At 38.2% G+C, this 21,937-nt stretch overlaps 1 protein-coding gene across 1 annotated transcript; it reads right to left on the minus strand.

Moving 5' to 3' along the window:
- Nucleotides 1-1,209: 1,209 nt before the first annotated feature.
- Nucleotides 1,210-2,110, minus strand: rpr (reaper). Its single transcript, NM_079414.3, has one exon. The coding sequence runs from the start codon at nucleotides 1,908-1,910 to the stop codon at nucleotides 1,713-1,715; it is 198 nt and encodes a 65-aa protein (NP_524138.1). The 5' UTR covers nucleotides 1,911-2,110; the 3' UTR covers nucleotides 1,210-1,712.
- Nucleotides 2,111-21,937: the final 19,827 nt, after the last annotated feature.

Consider the following 21,937-nt stretch of genomic DNA (forward strand, 5'->3'; position numbering starts at 1 on the left):
GCAGCTGCATAAGTGCAAAAGTTTAATTAAAAGTCCTGGCCGCGTTCGCGGAACACAGAGTCATATCCTTCGAGCTGATGACGAGACCCTCAAGAATTGCACATCGAATTTTTCCCTGCCATTTGGCGCTTGCCAAAATTAACTTAAAAATGCAAATTGTTTTGTTAGCACCTAATTTTTTGAAATTATAGAGGGGAAAAGATGTCAAGACTGCCGTAGGGGCAACTCCCCCGCCTGCTCTCTCTTGTTACAAAGTTTCTGCATCGAAAAATCTTGGCAAATATTTTTGTATTTCCTTTTTGCATAATTGAATTTTCTTTGTGTGTTTTCTTGCTGCCGTTTGTGTTGAACAATGTTGTCGGAGTGGCTGAAAAGTTTTTCTCAGAGTGGAAAAGTTGGACTAAAAGACTCATTCTCCCTTAACTTTGCACATTCCAAGAAATTGGGAATTCATTTTTTTATATTAAAAATAAAATATCTAATGGTAGAAGTGGTATTATTATATAGAATTATAATATTCATACATATCCTAATTCAATTGATGTGATTGATCTTAACAATATTCCAGTTTTTGGAGTTGATCTAGCCATGTCTAAATATACATATCGATAAGATATCGAAAACTAAAGAACAATGAAGTTTAAATAAATCTATTGTCTGGAAAGTGACTAATAAAAACGTGGTTTAACTTTCTACAACAAATAGTTTATATCAAAACTAAAAATAATGTGGTTAAGATTCTATTATATGTAATACCGATTTATAATTATATTCGTTCTACAATAATTCAAGAAATTAGCTTGCATTAATATTATTATAACTAAATTATTATTATTATTATAATTATTATTATTATTATTATTTCCGGCAATATCAATCTTAATATTTTATTAAGATATATTTCAAAGCGGACTCTGTCACCGAACGCCGGAAATCAAATGAAAAACTTTTTCAAAACAAAAAAAAATCTTTAACGTTTCCTAACCAAACACATGTAAAATAATTTTCACAACCACCGATAATTTCACTGATTATTAAACAGCCTTCTAGAAAGTTCCTTTTACCGTCGGCGAAATGAAATAAAAAATGTGCTTGTTCCAAACTCAGTTTTTCGAGACATCATCTTAGGCTTTCTTCGCTTTTTGTATCTAAATCTTATAAATGGTAATCTGAAAATATTTAAGTAAATGAAAAACCAACAATTTTTTTAGTTTTTGTTTTTGTTTTATTGACTTTTTGTTTGACAAAAAATTGATGCAATTTTTAGCCAACTTCGACTCATCTTCGTTTTTTTCTGGGGTTTCTTCTTAAAAAAAACTTAGAAAAACTCGTCTTACAAAAGAACTTACAAACTATTACAGTAGTAATTCATTTAAATAGGCTTTAAGAGTAAATTATTTCTAAAAAAGTTGATTTATATCATTGAAACATTTTTGTAAAAAATTGGGGACTTTATAAAAACGTTATTTTTTCAAATTTTTCCTCCGCTTTTTTGTAGAAACAAAACCATTATCACAATCGCTTTGATGAGTAAACTAAAATTGGGTGGGTGTTGTGGCTCTGTGTCCTTGACTGCAGTAGAAATCGAGTGCCGTCGGCTGATGAGTGGTGACTGTGTTTGGGTTTTGGGTTGGCTCATGCTTATTTCCTTTGTACTCTGGATTTTGGACTGGACTATTGGTTTTCCCCGTATTTGTTAGTTACTCGAATCCTCATTGCGATGGCTTGCGATATTTGCCGGACTTTCTTCCGGTCTTCGGATGACATGAAGTGTACTGGCGCAGGGTTTCCAGGACGACGGTGGCCAGGAATCTCCACTGTGACTCCCGCAAGCGAAGGATCTGCTGCTCCTTCTGCTCCGCCTCCCGCAACAGAGTCGCCTGATCGGGTATGTAGAATGCCACTGCCATTGTTGGTTTATCTTTCTTCTCGTTCGGAATTACACAACTGGTAGTGACTCAATAACTTTCTCTTCTGCACAATGAATATTTATCGAGTTAGTTCTTTGTTGCTGGCGCACACACTTTTCTTTCGTATTTTCGAGTTCGTTCACTTTGTTCTGGTGTCTCTCTTATTCAATGATTTTTTCGAGATGCGTTCGCTGCGATGGTTGCTTTTCAACTGAATATATTGAGTAGTGCTCCGAGGCTATTTATACCTGGTTCTCTCACGCCGCCTTGTTCTCTGTTTTTCTGGTGGTGGCTGCTCATTTTGGCCTTCTTCGCTCTTCGGCTCTCTGGCTGGGGTTTTTTTGTTTTGGTATTTCTGTTGACATCGTCTCATTCGCAGCTCCCAAAAAAGTACTACTTTTCATCGTGAGCGGGGGCGGGGCCACCTTGCGCCTGTTGCCAAGCGTGTTTTTGTATGAGGTTGTGTTGTTGTTGCCAGGTTGGTGGCAGCGCCTTTGTTGTAACTGTGTGCGGCGAGAAGTACAGTTAGCATATTAATTGTATTAAATCGTCGGGGCATGACAATCGTTTCTCATCAAGGAGTTCGACAGAGAAAGACATACAAGAGTTGCTTCACGACTAAAGTTTGGAATACCCTCTAAGATTAACATTATTTACACTAGCTACCCATTAGTGATTAGCAACTAAACTAAGCCGGATACCTGATAACAGCCAAGTACAACCATCTAGCCGGTTTCATATTAATCCTTCGAATTTCATTTCTTAAATATTAAAAATATTTATTTTCATCTATGTCAATCAGCAAAAAGTCCTTTTAGCTATTACCGCCAGTATATTTTCTATAATATGATTAAATTCTTGAATTGTAATTAATAAGAAAATTCCAACTAAAAATGATGGAAAAATAAAACCAATATTTTTTAGGTTGGACACATTGATGCTATTAATAGTACAACATTTAAAGTACAAACTATTTACATAATTAAGCAGAATAGCTTCTTGTAAGGGTATTATAACAAGTGGGAGGCGGATTCACTTGAAATATGGGCAAGTGGGCAAGGAAGAGTTCCGTTCCATTTCTTGAATTATTTTCTCTCTTTTCCATGGACCAGCCCACCTGCCATATCTAGATAGATCCCTCTTTATCAGTATCTCGCGCTCTACAAGTGTTTACACAATCATCCGAAGCTTCCGACTAAGAATTATGACAATGTCATAAATTAAAGGCCATATACAGTATATTGACAACAATGGGCTCGTCCCATTATATTTCGTGTGCAATTTTATTCATTTTCATTAGAGCGGAACCAGACGGATATGATATGATACGATATGAATGTTTTCGTTGGAAATCATACACGAAAATTTCCCTGCGGCTTAAAGTATTATTAATTGCCTTCCTGATGGATATGATATCCGAACAATGTATTCTTCCAACATATAGGAAGCTTATTGAAATTATCTTTAATAATATATATTCTGCATTATTATATATAGGTCGTTTACATTTTAAATCTCAACTGAAACTTTCTCTTTAATGACGTAAATACATATTTCATCATTTTTCATCGTATCTAAGTCGGATTACCCATAAACATACTATTGTTTTGTTCTTAATTTCGTTATGATGTTTAAATAAATTTCATATATATATGTAATAGAAAATTAGCTCTTGAAACTCCACCTGCATAATTCTAAAATCTTTTACCCCACCCAAAGAACCGCGATGAGTTTTAAGTTCCATTCAAACTCCACCCACAAAGCCGTAGTACCGTAATACCGTACCCACACACAGGCAAACAGCCGAATCTTACGACGTGCGTCTCAAGTGTTTCCACTGTGATAGAGAATAGCCATCACTTTGGGGGATGTTCTGCGTCATCGTCTATAGCGACCACCTCTCCACAGCTCTGATGTCTAGGTCTATTGTTGAAGGAACTACTCTACTTTCCTCGGCCGGGCGTGCTCGTTCTCTTTCTTTCACACTGCCGTCCTAGTCGCACAGCAGAACCATTCGACTCTATAGTTATTTTTTCATGAGTCTTTTCTTTCCGGGTTCGCGTCAACACACACATACAACATATATAAATCCGGGACAGTTGGGCGTGGCTTACGTTCTAACAGCGTTTTCTGCTCCAGCGGGCAAAAAGAGGAAGCCGAAAAATGGGCATTCCCTCTCTTTCGCACGTTTTGGGGGACGACCAATGTGGTTCAAGTTGGAAATTTATGTTTTGGGTCTGCTTTCGTTTTCTGGGGCGGAGTTTAGGTTGGGACCTTTTTTATGTAGCTGAATCATTGCCAAGAAGGGTGGAGCCAGAAAGGGCCTTAAGTTAACCGAAACATGGCTAACGTTATCCCTTAAATGTATGTCCTTCGCGGTAACCTGCGGTAATTTGCGCATCAGTCATAATTGAGGCTGTCGAATGTCAATTAGTTCGATGATTATCCTCTCAAGGCCTTTATCACAGACTTCATTCAGTTTTTCTTTCCTTAAGATTCTGATCTAAATCTCTAATTGCCCAATGAGGCGATATTTTCAAAGTAACAGATAGTTATCTACGATTTTGGGTACTTGTATTTTCTTAAGGGATAATGCGGGTAATTATTGTCATTTTTATTCAAATAATGCATGCCTCCGGTTGGGGTGCAACAGGCAAAGTCGAATCTCGACTTGTTTAATAACCCATATATCATTTGCATAGATAACTGCCTGACTTTCAATTTAACTTGTGTCTTGTGGCCTATTGAGTTTGTCAAATTGGATTATGTTTCTTCGATTGAGTTTTCAATCTACATGTTAAATGACCCACATGATACGATATTCATTCCTGGGAAGTGTGTCAATCGAATTTTCGATCTACCCGGAAGTTTGCCGATCCTGTTTCTGATTGGGATTCCAGAAATTCACTTTACATTTCATGAGGCATCCAACGTGATATTCCCAAATGAAAGCAAATTTTTAGCGATAATTTCATCAGTTTTTTTTTCTTACTCCTCTCCGCAGCTTGTGACGTGTCTCTGTCTTTGTCTGGGACTGCCTCAAATCGGTATGTCTTACATATCACACATTGTACGTACATATACAAAACATTCGTAACATTCACGAATGCTAATGAGTAATATCAACAATGCGATAACTTGCGCAATTCCCCTAATTTTTGCTTTTATTTTATTGTACCGTTTTATAGGGTATCTACAATCATTCTTGGCAAATAAAAGAAAAGAATTAAATACTAGATTGGCAATCATCTCTTTGTACCTTTATGATCAAACTGCTGTGTCATGCACAATACTCATCGTATAATCCGTACTTCAACCAAATCTACAGGTTGTTCATTATTAAATTGTTAGCTATTAGTTCCAACCGTATAATAACAATTTAGTGCAGTAGTTTCAGCTTTCTCTCGTTCCATTTCATTTGTAATTCTACTATTGGATCATTTATGTTATATTCAGTGGATAAATTGATAGCTTTTACATTACAATTTATTTTAGACCTATATTTTAAATTTTCCTATATATTCCCTGCATTACCCATTATTTAAATATTAAACGAAAACCGTTGGAGTAAAGTTGCAGGATTGGAACCTCCTTCCTCTATCCTTATATGCAGTAATAAAATAATTGGGCCGAAATCATCACTCATTCTTAAAGTTTCCTCTCAGTCAGGTTGCTCCCCCCGCCCCCAGCCAATGCTTAATAATATTCCAAGAATTGCGCAACGTTCTCGAACAGAATATTGTCATCTCTTTGTTGCTCCCGCACTGTTTTCAATCTCGAAAACTCTCAATTTCTCACACTTTGGTGTTTGGGTATCTTTTTCGGCTGCGGCTTCGTTTCGTTAATTTGTGTTAATTTTTTATGATCCCAACTGGTGGTCTGGTTTCTGGTCTCCCTTTCGATCTTGTCAGAAATGTATATTTCGTTTTATTTGATTTCCCATTTAGAAAGCCCAGACGGGGCAAAGAAACAAAGACAATTGCCAAGTGATCCGTAGTGCTCGGGTCATTAACTCACTCTCCTACCTTTTCCCGTAGCCCCTATCCCTATCCCAAAGCCCCTTCCCCAGCGCAATCTCCTCTATTCACTCATTTTGTAACGCCTGTCATTGAGGGCTGCTTAGGCAGACGACCCAAACCGATCCCGATCTCCAGCCATCCGATCGTCTGGGTCGGAAGCTTAAAGCGCGCACCGCCGAGGAGCTACGTTTCCCAGACCCAAGACACCAGACCCCAGTCCCGATTCTCGGGATGAGTCATACCGCGAACACATCGGTGGATGAGATGGGAATTGGATGGAGACGGGGGTTTCTGAGCGGAGTCCGCGCATGCTCTCATTCCACAGCCCAAAACGAGACCCATTTAATGTTGTTTAACGACTGTTTGTAGCCGGTGAGTTCTCCGCTTCTGTTACTCATTAATTGATCACAGGTATATCAGTCGTATATATTTCAAACGGTTGTCTTCATACAAAACTGTATTACTTATTATATGCAATCATTATTTTGTTTATATTGTAGAAGCACAAATAGATTTATTATTTATAAGTAATATTATATATAATAATATATATATTATATATAATGCATATGTTATATTAAAGATATTATTTTTTAATATTCTCTTAATTTGAACTAAGAGGTGTTGGCTAGTCGTTAGCCCTACTCCAGTCACACTTGCTTTTTTGCTGCTGATTTTCGAGCGGCATGGTGGGGAGGGCGGGGGGCCTTGGTGATCGTCTCGCCGTCTGGCGGTTGGGTAGAACATGTGCATAACTGTGTTCGGGATTCGGACACTGGTGCTCTATCTATCTCCTTTTCTCCACTCGTACACCCGGCGCAAAAAGCGATACATGAAGTGGTGGGGAACGGAAAACTGATATGGCGATAAGATTGCCTTTGGACCTGCGATCGACTTGGAGACTGAGGGACCGACCGACCCTTCTTTGGCACCGTCTACGGCCTTTGTTTAATTTATTTGATTGTTCTTTTTGTTTGTCTACCGAAGATTTGTCCGTCCGCTCGACTTGTTCAAACATGTCAGGTTGGTTCTTCCACTTTTATTTGAGTAATTTTCGCCCTTTTTCCATAGATTTTCATAGATAACGAATTTTCGGAATGGGTTTTCAGATTTCTTCACTCAGCGTGCATCGACGTGTTCGAAGGCCTATTTGGGTTCCTTTGTGTGTGTCCTATTTGCTTTATGTCATTATTTGTCTTTAGTCTTAGTTGCACTAATATTTTCCCCATGGGCAGTAGTCAAGTGTACAGCGGTGGAGTGAGGATTTTACATCGCCTATGAGTCATGCTGCGAGTTTTCATTCGGTTCGTGTGTGTAAATGTGTGGAAATTAGAGGTGGGCTATAAAAACGGTGGTTAGGCACCTACTTGATTGTCATGTGGAGGTGCAATCATCATGCAGATACATACATATCCCTCTTTATGGGACATCTGATGGATGTACATGGTCAGTTGAGATTACTTATGAATATTTGCTATTCAAAGTCAGTAGATTATGAATATTTTGTATATTTGGCAATCTTTTCGGTAATGTGTGCAAGGTTTGTACATATTTATGGTAATTAACATTTTTCAGACTTCCCTTTTAAATAAATAATCTGTTTGTTTATTATCTTGCTTAACGCATTTTTCTATTTAGCACTTACATTTCCATTTTCCGAATTTATTCACCAAACGCGAGGTTAAGCATTCTTAATAGCCACAACCACCATCAATAACGCGGGCAATTAAATTTAATTTCATTCCACCGAGCAACAAATTATGATATTGATTTAAATAAAAGTAGAAACACACACAGCAGCGAAGAAATTACGATAATTGCTTCCGTGGGTCTGGTAAAATGTTGAATTACAATAAATTATATAATTTAATTTATATTTATGAGTAGACAAAGTCATCCTTCTCAGATACATGGGACAATAAAACATTTTCGTATAGTATCGTTAACCATTTCCTGCATAGATTACTCGTGGATGTGACAGACAGTCCGGCGTCCACGAACCCCAAACCCCAAAAACCCGACGCCCATCCTACTGATCCTATTCAAATTTCGTCTTTTATCTATTTTATGGCCAAGTGTGTGAAGAAATAGTCAAAAATACTGGTAGCAGGAGGGCATCCAGTCTTTATATACTTTGATTTCGACGCTTTTCTCCTTTAGTTTTATAGCTATCTTTTACGACGTTCTGCTGAAAGAGATAAATACAGTGGAAAAATATAGGATATACAACAAAAATATCTAAAAGAAATATTTAGTTTAATGTTACTGCTTTTGATTCCAGGCTAATTAATAATTAATCTTCCCTTAACAATTTAAATATTTAATGTTCACATAAGCTCAATTGTTTTTGTCAGTGTAGAATGAGGATTGATAAGCGAGAGTTTGGCATACGTGACATTTGCAAATTTTTTAATGCGCCATTTGCATTGGCACAGAAGCTCGAATCATAAAACTTCGACTGGTAAATGCAGGAGATAAAGAATCCTTCGTGAAAAGGGGGCGTTTGGGGGTGTGGCAATCCATATAAAACACAATTTCAGGCGCCATGTGTTGCATATTTCATGGCGTTTTGACGCAATGCATTAAATTCGCAAAGGCAAAGAAACTAAAACATCGCCATAACCAGCTGAGTGAATCTAGATGGAATACGTTTTAAATGCTTAAGTGGCCATAAAAACATTATTTCCTGCATGGCCAAGTAAGCGATATGCATATGACAAAAGAATCAATATCAGTTTCTAAGCAATAAATGGCTTTCCCTATAGATAGTACCGCTTTCATCTTCAATTTTTTTAATTTTAATTTAACAGCACTTTCGTTTTTTTTTATTATTTCTTTAAAGGAGCATTAAATGATTCAAGGAATACGGATTCTATCAAACCCTAATATGAAATTATAAGCCAAGCTATAGTTCTTGGTCTTTACATGTAAATTAACTTGTTGGAAATACAAAATTAGCTTTATTTATAATTTATAATGTCAGTGGGCGTACTGAAATATTTTACTAACCCATTCTGCATTTCTGCCAGATCTAATTGAATCCATATTAATTATGAGGTCATAAATGCTAGCACATAATAAATGTACTATTTTTTCTCTTTTCAGCTTACTACCTCACATACCCTTTATTTTCGACCATAAATTTTCACATGCATTTATGTAAATATTGACCATAATTTTGTCCGATCTCGCAATCAAATTATTTTTAATTATCATCCACAATTTGATGATTGTCCTAAGACTTTTTGCTGCGCACGATATTAAAAATGCCCAACGCCCTTTTTGGCCTATAAATTGTGCGTGGTAATTAAGTCCCGCCCAGGCGATAAAAGTCCAGCGTGTTGACTAATAAAGCCCCAAGAGCCTTCTTTCTGCCTTTCGGATGTCCCTTGAGATGCCCCCCCGACAATAATAACTCATACGGCCATTTAAGTGCCGCCCAGGCTAATGACCAGATACTCTGCTATCCGCACAAATTGCGCGCAATTAGTGTGCAATTTTTGAGCGCTAGGTGGCGCGCATCTGCGCCAGCTGCCACGCCCCTCCCACCGCCCACTCGCATGATTAGTACGGTGTGTGTGTGTGTGTGTTTTTGGCGTTGTAATTGCTTTTTGTAATGTATGCCCTCGACTCCGCTGTCGATTCAATAGCCGTAGTCCTGTGTTCTTTCCGGGCCTCCTCCTGCCAATGGACTCACGAGAGTTGTCAGCTTTTGTTTTGCTCGCCATGTGCGCGAGCAAGTGATATATTTTGATACCCCGTGATGGTAGGGTATATCCCTACATTTGGGAGAACAAAAAACCTTAAAGCCTAAATATTTTCTTATAAGGTATATTAGCAATCGGAAAGTTTGCGTTAGATGAAATTCCAAAGCTTAAGGAATATCTTATGTAGCATCAAAGATACATTTTATATATATATAAGTTATATCTAACTGCGTTGTTTGAGTATATTTGAAATGTTATACGAATAGTATAGGGTATGAGCTGGGTGATTTGTGGTTGAAAGGTTAATGATACCTCCTTTTTTCCAACATGTCGCAACTACCCACAAATGTCGCTGCCTCTGCCGCTGATGATGCACTTTGGTCCATCATTATGACAGCTGCTTGACGACCAAAGGGTCGACTTCGTCATCATTGCTCCTGCTCAAATTGTTGGTTTTGTTGGGATGGATGAGTTTTGCCCGCTGATTGGGTACATTTTTCTTAACCGGCTGGGGCTAATTTTTTTTCGCGAAAGGAATGCGCTTTGTGACATTTGACATGTGTAAGTACCGACTGAAATCGCAGCGCAGCTGATGCTTTCCTATTTTCCATGATTTCCAGCAGGATGAGGCTGCTTCGTCATGGTTATTAGTCCTCACCATTTGTTGTGTTTCAAGGTTTTAAATTATAATAATTAATTTTGCAGCTAATAATCGAATTAAATAAATACTTACTGTGCTCTTCTGACTAAACATTTGTACAACTTATACTTAGTACTCTTATTTTCAGATTTGCTTTAAAAAGCTGCCAATCAGATGCTACTTTTGCTGTATATGTATTTCAATAACCTGTGCGTTTTGTGAAAAGAATCCGAAATCAACGTCCGTCCACCTCGTTGGTTGTAATTGCCGTAGTCCTCTCGCTGGCCAGATTCATCCATGCACAAATTGTTCAAAGTGAAATTCGCTGACTGCTGCATTTGTCAGTTTGTCCTTTGCCTATTTCAGGATGGATTTTTCCGATACCCTTGGAACGGGTATTAAAATTTCCAAAATAATTAAAAAAATATATATTAATTATTGCTTAGTAAGGAAAGTAAGTAATCTGTTTAAGTACTATAAATTCATTTAATCACAAGTCTTAATTGTGTGTATTCCCCATATCGTTGAAAACGTGTTGCAGAAGTTACCTTTTTAAACAGGGTAACTTAATTTGTTTACTTATTTTTAAAGTATTAATTTTTAGCAGAAAATATTTTATGTACATGTATACATTTTTACTTATTACCCATTTAGCGTATTCGATAGTCACCGCATTTTTGAGCTTATTTAAAACTTCTGTTGCAAATGCGCTTTTACGCTTCTGACTTCAATTTGCCCAGATCCGCAGTTTTTTTTTTTTTTTTTTGATATTTCACTTTGCAAAAATATATCTACATATGTATACACACAGTGTTCAACATTTGCGGCTCTTGTTGTGCGGCGTGTGTGTTTTTTTTTTTTTGTAATCGCATTAAGTGCGCTTATTTAACGCAAATCTGCCCGAGTTGAGCGTAGAGTCGCCGGCCTGGAATCCTCGAATCCTCGAGCCTTGATCCTGGCCAAACGCTAATGATGACTAATTTGTTTGCTTTGCCAGAGTCCCGCCAACTCCTTCCAAAAATCCCGTTGAGTGGGGAACATGTGTGTGTACTGCTGGCCACAAGTGTTTGCCAGGGACTTCATATCCTCCCCCTGGAATATCCTTTTTTGGGTTGTTATTTTTGCAGCATTTAACGCTTATTTGGGCCTTACTTACTAAGCTTTTCTGTCCCCAGCCTTCCACTCTGTTTGTTTTTCTTTCCGTTTTTGTTTTTTTTTTTTATTTAGAAAAGCCTTTTCGACTAGCTTAGTCGAGTTTGTTGTTTTTAGATGCAGCGCACAATTAATTTGCAATTAGCATTTTGTCGTGAAAGGATTGGGGTGCATGCTAAGTATCAAATCGTTCATTCGGGGGAGGTAATAAATGTGTAAATAATACTTTTGATATATATATGAATATATTTAGTATTCAATAATTTGCAATAAGCTGATTGGGAAAAACTTCGATTGCACTCACTTAACTTACCCCTCAGCTAAACAAACTCATTGCCCAAGACCTCATTTCCAAAGCAAGTAAAAAAAATAGTTCAATCCGATTAACCAATTTACTCACCATGGCAAAATATCACCCTTGTCCAGAACTCATTAATCGGACATCCCAAACGAGGACATCAAAAAATTACAGAGGGACTACACAACCAATTGCTAAATTAACAAATTATGCATCAACCAAGCGGGAAACAGGGAAAAGATTGGTGGTAATAGAGGCCAAGTATCAGAACGAAAAAAACGAGACGAGCACTTAATTTAGTTAATGTAAACGAAGGACATTTCGAAGTCTGGAAGGATGCTTGACATTTGACAGATGAACTTGGGAAAAAAGTAAATTCGTGGGGAGAAAATAGCATCGCTTTAAATCTTGATGCGACTCAATTTGTTAGTTGCTAAGAGAAAGGACAAATAGGGAGAGAAAACTTCTTAGAATTCAAGTTCCACCGTAATTGTTACAAATAGTGGGTGGGAATAAACTGAAGGCAAGAGGAAGGACGAAAAATACACCTTACCTCGGTCGCATCCCTCAATTGGACACTTAATGGACACTCGTCTATTTGCTCGACTCAACATAAAAGCGCATTAAGGCATTGCGAAAGTTGATAAACAAATAGAAATGGGAATTATATAAATAAACAACATTACTGCAGTTGAGCTGGTAAATTATTGAAGTAAGCTTACAAAATATTGCACAATTAAAAATTAAAGATCATAGTGAATTAATCTTAGCGAAGCTGACAAAAAGTAAAATATATCTCTTTGGTTATAAATAATCTTACTATGCTCAAATTTAAATTAATAATGTTATTACATTCTCTAAAAAAGTTGTTATTATTTTATTTTTCCTTTAATATCTTCAATTGCCTGATAAATTTTAATTTCCTTCAATTCGCTCTAAAAGAGCACCCGTAGCTATTCGAATCTTGAAGGACAACAGGTCCTGGCCATAGACCTTAGGGGTTGTAAGCTGGCCTCTGGCTAGATTTAAGCTGCTTTTGAGACGTTCTCAGTACTTCCTTTGGATTCCCCACTGAGCCCTGGCATAATAACAATAAAAAAGCGAAAAACTTAATGATTTTATTGCTTATGAAGATGTAATTCATTTTCGCCAACCCTTTCGACAATTATCCTCTTAGATAAACAATTGCAGACGGGGCGTAGTAGAATCGTCAGCAAAAAATGTCATAAAAATTTTCTGTTTCTACTCGGTTCTGTCCTCTGGTTTGTTTCCTTTTCCGCGCTTTTGGTGCACAACTTTTTTGGTTGATTTTTCTTTTTATTTCCTTTTGTTTTGTCCGTGTCGTAAAACGTTTATTTCATTTATGCGGCATATTCCCTTTGGAGAAGATGTCGTAAAAAATTCTCCAATAAAATTATGCAAAAAGCGCAGAAAAGGATTAAAACCATCCACAGGAACTGGACTGCTCGGCAGCTGTGTTTGTTCGTCCTTTAATTACTCTCTGATAGCACAAAACTATAAGGAATGCATCGCTTTTTACGGCGCCGATCGTAAATGTAAATGTCTGGGGACTTGCCATGGAAAACATTTGCTCAGTAGGATGTGTTAGCATTGTAAAGTAGGCAAGAGGCCATCGAAGCTTCCACTCATAATCTTGGCTTATAAATCTTTAAGTTCTCACTCCAATCATTCATCCCCTATATGACTTTCGATTCAATCTTAAATCGAAATCCATACTTTTTCGCACATAATACAAACAACAAAGGGACTGGCTCACTGGTTAACCTACAAAGGAAATTGGAACGCAATTAGGATTCGACTAAATTCATAGGTCAAAGGGGTTCTTTCGATGGGATACAGTGCGTGTCAGAAATACAAAATCTATCTTATAAATAAAACTGATCTTAAAATCGTTGAAAATAGTTTTCTAGTGTATTTTCGTTATTTTTTAAGTATTATTTGTCTTCCAAAATGTAAACCTAAAAACTTGCCAAATAAAATGTATTGAAACGTAATGTTAAAACGCGGTTCGAACATAATTTTATATTAAATCAAAATTGAATTCAATCTTAACTTATATTTTCGAAACGTACTGTTTCGGCAACCAATCAATTCTGCAATCACGGCCGAAAAGCTGACCATACAAATATTCTAAAATTGTGGTCCTAAGCTGCTCACCTCGCTTTCTATTTCTATCGCTGACAGAAACGTCATCCACACAATTATTTCTAATGACAGGACATATGATGGCGAGAAAGGACTTTTCTCCCATCCCCCTTTCTATTTCCACAGTAAGCCAAAACGTATGTCAATTTGTCAATTTCGCATATACTTTTCGGCAATTCCTATGTGCTATTTCTTTTTTTTTTTTTCCAGGCAGCGCCAACGAGGACTTCTTTTTATTGATATCGCCTGGGAAACACGTGTGTGGATTGAAGCTTTCCACCACAACAATGTAATCTGATGCCTGTGTCCATGTGTCCTTTCGTCCACATGTGGACGATTGCCGTTGGCTTTGGCCATGGCTTTTCGCCAAATCATTATGCCCGCAAAAATATGCTTCATTTCGATGCTATTTGCCATGGTTTTGTCAGTTATCCTTGATGGTTATTTGATATTTTACAGTTGATAATGGCCAAGCACGCACAAAAGTTTTCACATATCGGACTTTATTTGTGCCAGATCATTATGGCTGATTGATGTGTGTGTTTGTGTGCATTTCTTTCTGCTCCCTTTTGCGGTTTTGAATTACTTAGTCGACCAAGAGCACAACTGTACCTGTTTTTATGGCGCTAAATGCGGGTCTTTATGTCCACGTTTTGTGTTTATTTTAATACTATTAAATTACTAATTGTATTTAAATAAATATTCTTTATAGGTCTCTTCAAATCTTTAACTTAATTGAGTTAATTTTATTTGGTGTTAATAGTGTCCAACTATTAAAATAATATTACATTTGCAATTGTATAAAATGCATTTCATTTAAATTAGCTTTTATGTAGTAGTAATTGGCATGTCCCTAATTAAATTATGTAATTTCTCTCTATCAACTGAAACTTTGTTGGCCCAGCACAGCTGTACTCAAAGCACTTGGCAATCAAACACTTCAACTCACCTCACAACGCGACGAGGGTTGAGATTTAATTATGGGAAAATAAAACAGAGCAGAAAAAGTCAACAAACTTTGGCCGCTACACGTAATTAAGCACATGGACAGGGTCCACTCTTAACCAGCCCACCCTGATTTTTCTCAGCTGCAGTTTGGGTTTCTGCTGCTGTTCAGCAGGAGCAAAAGAGCGACAATCGCCTGCATGGAATGCATTTAACTCTTTCAGTCCGCCTTTATGGTCATTAATATGCTTGATTATTTCCCTTGACTGGGCTGTCCTCCATCGTGTCCTGCTCCTTGCGATCCTTTTCGCTGATGAGGCTGACTGACTGACACGTGCCCGCCGTCGTCGTCCAGCGCCCGCATAAACATTTTCATCCTCAAGTATCAACTTCCTGTGTGTGCCGAGCATTATGAATAACCAAAGCATTGTGATGGAAGAAGTATTTGTGAAATATAAAAAGTGAAGCAAAGCTGGAACTGTTGCCTCACCTCAAGCGAGAGCAGGATTTATCCACCCCCCGGGCTGCTAAAGGGTTAAGTAGCAGGCGGAGATTCCCGCTTCGGGGGTTGGGCCACGCCCCATTATTAAGGCTGATTGACGCCTGTTTTTGTAATTTTGTAATTGAAACTGAAGTTGTCCTGTTGATTTTCGCCTCGTTTTTACCACAATTTTTCATCTCCTTTTATGGGGATTTTTTTTGTTGCGCCAGCAATCATTTGTTTGTCATCCTTTTGATCTTTTCGCTGCTTGTCGGCTAACGGGATATAATGCGCTTTTCTTCTTTCTTTTTTTTTTAATTTTTGTAATGCAAGTTGACAAATTAAGATATTGTCACACTTTGATTCTGTACAAGAACGAATGGAAATGGGGTTCGCTTTATAAGCGATTGAATTTGGGGTTTGTTCTTATTTAAGCAAAACACTACTTATTTTTTAGTATTTAATATATTCGCTTCCACCTTGAGCTCCCATTTGTGTAATTGTTTCATAAATCTAGAACCCTATCGTGTCATCCCTCAAAACTGTCGATTCACACCCGAAAAGCCAGACTGTGCCCCAACATTAACCTCTCAACAAGCGGCCAATAACTCATATCAAGAAATATGGAAAATTTCAGCAGCATCCTGACTGTCCTGGTCATCAATTTGGTTGGAAGCCACATCGTCCCGTTCTAATCTGGGCATATCAAAGTGTCCCAGGACGAGCTGCTCAGTTCCAGATCCCGCTGGTCCACCACTTTAACCAAATTTCAACCAAGCGACAAGCCCTCAATTATCAGATTTGCATGAATGATACTCGCTCTATGCTCCTGATGCGGCTGTTCCCGGAATTGCTGGCTGGCTGGCTGGCTGGTCAGGATGGCCGGGATTCCAGGATACGGCGGATACTCCATCTCCGTGCCCGTCGCTCTGCCGCAGAATAATATTTCAAATCAGGCGAACCAAGGCGAACTGCTCTCATTATCAAAGCACAGCATGTGGTTAGCAAGGCAAAACTTCCTGAAAGGAAGCCGAGGGGATGGACGAAGGGGATCAGGTTGGGTGAGCAATAGAGAAAACTGTAAGGGAACCGGCAGGAGCCATGTGGCCCATGCACCGAAAAATATTTCTTTTTACTTTCGAAAGGGTTTTATTATAGTACCGTACATATCGCCATTTATAGGGCTAATCTAAGTTTATCTTTGAAGTTGGTATTGGATATAAATCTTAATAAAATTTATTCAAAATATAATATATTTTTTTTGTAATTTTGAACACTTATTATACTTATAAATTGGTGAAACCTAGATATCAAACTTAGTTACTATATTTTCTTCTCAGTGTGCGAATGATGAAGCAACACTGCAAAATTTCAGTCAATTTCCTTCGAAATTGTTTTTTGTTTGTTTGCCAGACTCCGCTCAGCTCAGCTCCACTCGCTTAGGCTTCCTGTCTGCCAATCCCCCAGATTGCCCAACTCCCTTCCAGAATATATAGTACGGCTGCATTGTGTTCCCGGGCTGCCTTACAAGCGACAGTGTTAAATGGTTGCAATATGTCATCAGGTTCGCCTTGCGCCCGTTACTAGATGGCAGCCATGATAGACCAATCATGCCCAGCATTTGGCAGCGGGATGGAGCGGGCAACGGGGACTGGGACTGCGATTTGGAGTCCTTTTGGTGGCCAGGTCGACTGGAGTCCTTGTTCCCTGGTCCTTCGCTTTGGGTGCGACGGCGCCATTTGTATGAAAAATCGCCAGGATGCTAATACGTTTGACTTCCGTTGACGGATTACCGACTATTTTGGGGTTCCCCTGGCACTCTGTCTTTCCCAGTTTTGCGAAATTGCTGCGTTTCACATTTCATTTGAATATTTTACTCGAATGTTTTTTGCTGGTTGTCTTTTTGGCTGCGGCAGGTGGTGGTGGCGGTGGTGGTGTTGGTGGTGACGGTGGTTGTGGGCAATGCTATCTGATAATTTGCTGTGGTGCTGCTGAATGGCAGCAAAACAAAACCTGATAAGTAATAGGGCCTAGACAATAGCGGGTTGAAGCGAAATGCACTGCTAAAAATATTGATCAGGATATTCGTTTAAGAAAAGAATGTGTGTATTTAAAAAGGTATGATAAAATGATATCTAGATATTAAAACACTTGAAATTCTTCTAGATTAATAACTAAAAACATGAAAAAACATAAAAGATTTCAAAAGTGTTATGCTATGACAACTTTTTTGGCTGAAAATTTCCAAAAATAAATGTAAGTGCAAGCCTCTGTTGAACGCATTGATATGCAAATTTTCAAATACGCTTCTGCATTGCCACCTCTCACTCGCGCTTTTCCTGCTTTTCTCATTTTTTGCAGCCCTGCGTTTTGTGTGGTTCCTTTTGGATGGACTTTTTTCTATTTTGGCACCATTTTGATTGCCATGAATGAGTAACGACCGGAAAGCTGTTTTTATGGCCAGTGATAGCGGAGTAACAGTGGCATCCATTGAAACTGAAGGTAAGCCAGACGGGAATGGACATAAAGTTGGATCCACGCCACATCCAGCTCTCCAGTTTTCCACTTTCCACTTTCCACCAACACTGAGCTCTCTATCAGTTGCTGATAAGCACGGGGCAAATTGAAAACGGCGTCAAACATTTTTTGGAGTCGCAGAAATGACGAGTCGGCGTTGATTTCACTGGCAATTTCGTTGATGGATTCCTGTTAATGGACCTGGCAAAAATGCCAAAATTACTTGAAAGCACAAGCGGGGATGGAAATGTTTTGTTGCGAAAATTTAAATAAATTGCTGTCATTTGTAGGTAGTTGCCCGTTTGCCTCCCTCAAAGCAATCATTGGGCTGCGTTTTATTTTGTTTCTAAATTGAAATTGCAATGCAAACAATTTAAATGGGATTTGCATAAATTTAGGACGATTTTGCAATTGGTCAAGCCGGCGAACACGCAGGACGGCAAACAGGACGCAGGACCAAAGGATCCAGGCCGAAAACTAAATCGGTTTTGTGTGGCAGGACAAATCACTTGTAAATTGAATTAGTTTGCCTGCACTTGCAACCCTTTCACCCACCATCACCCGCCCCATCTCATCGTTCACACCACTCCCGAGTTTCTCACACTTTTCCGAATCGAATTTCACGCATATGTGCGTTTATACAATTTGGCCAATTTTCAATAATAACCGAACAGAACTCACACAATCAAGCCGGATGGCTAACAGAACCGAATCACCATAAAAGTTACCGATATAAAATATGAAAAAACACAAAAAAGGAGATGTGGTCGAAGTTCAAGGAGAATTTGAAATACTCTTTGTTTTGTATAAGAAATAAAATTTATTTAATTCTTTTAATTTGAAAAAATTTATAAAAAATAAATATTTTAAATGTGTGTGTTAAAAATACGTTAGATACTTTGATTTCTAATAAAAGTAATTTTTTAAATTAAGCAGTTAAGTTAGGAAAATAAGTAGTACAAAAAATATCTTTTCACAATATCGCTTAGCCAGTCGACTTCGACTCCTTTGAGTTTCGCCAACACACGATAACCACACATGAAGGGTTAGGTGGAAAAGACGCAGAGATTTTTAAGGTTTTTTCTCGCCAGCAACAACTCAATTATGGCCAGGACACACACCCACACACAACCACACACACACCCACTCAACCACCTCAACAGAGAAACCACCCACTCACAGGAATTGACAGGCAGCCACAAAAGGATCGCATTATGTTCGTGTTATTTTTTCCTTTTCAGTTTTTTATGATAAGTAGCCGCTGGCTACGAAAATCCTTTGAAACCCACGCAGGACTCAATCAACACCCCCAGAAGAATCTGTCCGAGTCACGAATATTTCCATCATCAATTTTCGTACATGATTTGCGGGAAATCGGATCGAAATGAGAATCGAAGCCGCTTAAAGTCAATGTCCCTGCCATGTGTCGATTCGAGTTGGTTGTTGTTTCTTTATTTTTAATACCCGTCACATGTTTTGACGTGGTCAGAGGATAAAAAACCATATTCCCTGTTTTCGTTCCACAATTTTATGGTAATGCTGTAAAAAACACATTTTGTAACAGTCCGCAGGAAGAGAAATAAAGGATAATAATGCAAAAATGGCCACCAGTATCAGGCCCAAACAGGTTAAGTCCCGGTTTGTCGTTTCCAACCGAAATTGTTATTGAAAAAAATTCACTTTGATGTGGCCTTTTTGGGCATTTTTTGTCCCGTCTCTGGGCGGCTTTAACCCATTAATAAATGCAAATAAAATATGTTTAAATTGCATTATTAAAAAAAGGCACATTTTTGGCATCGTTAATTTATATGCAAATACATTTTTGATAGCTAAAATGTCACTGCAGTTGCCGCCAATTTTGTTCACACTTTTTGCTTTTTACTTTTTCAGGTATTCAAATATTATTTTCGCCATATAGATATTTATATATATATATATATGCATTTTTTTCTGGCTGTTCTACGAGACAAGCCCCATTAATTTTGATAGTTCCCATATGCCAGGCAGATATCCTATGATGGAAACGTTGCGGTCAACAGGGAAATGGGATGGTTATTTACTTTGACATTTCATGGTGCTGCCATGGCAATCTTTTTGCTCGCTTTTGATTAAACATAATTTTATTAGTCCAATTTCATTAATGTGCAGCTTGCACACAGTTTAATATTTATAGTTGACTGACCTCGTTTCTAATTAAATGCAAATATTTCTATAATTAAATCTGCGGAAATTAGGTCGATTCTTTGGGAGTTGGGGCGTTGAATTTTATAATGCCTCGAACCTTATAACCAAATTCGTTGAAAAGGATGTAATAAGTTGAAAATAGAGCTTATTATCTTATCAGATCAGTCACGCTAATAGTTCGAAAAATAATTAGATCAGTGTGCCATAGTTTTATTTATTTATGAATTTGTATGTATGTAACTGTATTTTTAACTAGTTTTTAAACAGCCTTACTCGCTAGATTTTTTTGTCAGGATTCATATTTTAGACCTCCTTATTTCGATGAGCCCCAATTGTAGCCAACGTTGTCCATCGTTTTGGGTACCGAAACGAACCGAATAAAATCCCTGCGGTGGCTGATTTTTGTTGCTGCCGCACAAAAGCTCTTTCTGCTGCCTAATTCACTTTTAATTAACAAATCCCAGTCAGTCAGTTGGGCTAGCAACAGAAACTTTGTTAGCAAATGAAAAGAAATTCAATTAAGCTTATTTGAGCGTTAAAAGCCAATCATGTCATGGCCCGAGCCAGTCAAAAGCACAATGCACCAGACAAAAGCCGTTCGAAGAAGGGTTTGGGTTGAGTTTTGGGCAGGAGTAAGGATCAAGGACGAGGCAGGGTTGCAGCTGAAGGTGTCGTGACGTCAACACATTGCACTCGGATTTGGCAGAGGAGTGCAGTACCCGGAGATGGAGATGGAGATGGAGTTGGAAATCCTTGCAATCCGTGACTTGGAATCGCTGTAAGCCGCTCGGATTTTGGCCGCTTCCCCTTGGGCCCCTTTTAAATACCTCTTCTGCTTTAATTGCACGGTGGTCAGCCCTGTCACACCCCAAAAAAGCCCCATCAGGGGGTGTATAAATTGCATTCGATGTGCCCGTCCTGATGATGATTTGCAATTTGCATTTTGCAATTTCTCCAACTAGTCCTCGTCTCTGTCGCTCCTTTAGGCTCCGGTTTTTGCATACCAATTAATTAGATGCGAATGCAATTTTAATTACAGTCAACGCCGATGCCAATGCATTTGCCAAATTGAAGTTCGCAAATTTATGGCCAACACTCTCTAATCCAATGTGGAACGGGCGTGCTGGATGCATTGGAGAAAATGAGGATACAAAGTCAGATGAGCAGCTGGGACCGGGATTTGAAAATGAATAGCCAATTCGAATTTATAGAAATCTTTGGATTTAATATCCTGTCTTATCGGTATCCTCTTTTTAAAAGTAATAATAAGGCCAATAACATTTGAAATAATGAGGATTTTTTGGTCGTATTGACCTATTTTCTACTAAATATTTTGTTATTTGATAAACAGAAATTTTTAAAAGTACTTAATTTTTCAATCATTTTTGCTTAAATCATCTTTAATAATAAACAGGTTATTGGTCTTTGGTCGCAACTGTACCTAAGAAAAGAGTCTCCGACCGATTTTCCTACTGTGTTTTGCATTGCCGATTGGAACTTGATTGATCGCCGCAGTCAGCAACCTCATCATCGTCATCCTCCTCCCAAGGATTGGTCTTCATCATCGTCATTTACCCATGCGTCAGTCAAGTCGGTCGAGAATGTAAGCAAACATGATGGTGGTCACGTGTCCCCGGGTTGTAAGCTCCCAGAAGAGACACGTGTTCCATGCCGACGTCGTTGTCTTGAACATTTGATTTTTTTCCGCTCACTCTTCTGTTTTTTTTTTGAAGTACTTTTCTGGGTTGAAGGGGGTGGAATGTGTGGAATCTCGTTGTTTGTACTGTCAAAGTTTATATTTTTTTTTTGATTTTCTATTCCTGCCGAAGCTAAGCCTAAAAGTATGATTTGATTTTCGGTTTTCTTAGGCCTAAGTACATTAACGCTTATTTTCACTCATCAACGCTTTGTTAAGTGT

This window comes from Drosophila melanogaster, chromosome 3L (genome assembly GCF_000001215.4).
Source record: "Drosophila melanogaster chromosome 3L".
NCBI lineage: Eukaryota > Metazoa > Arthropoda > Insecta > Diptera > Drosophilidae > Drosophila > Drosophila melanogaster.

Coding starts and splice junctions, on each gene's coding strand:
- rpr (NM_079414.3), bottom strand. CDS start 1,910: ATGGCAGTGGCATTCTACATACCCGATCAGGCGACTCTGTTGCGGGAG.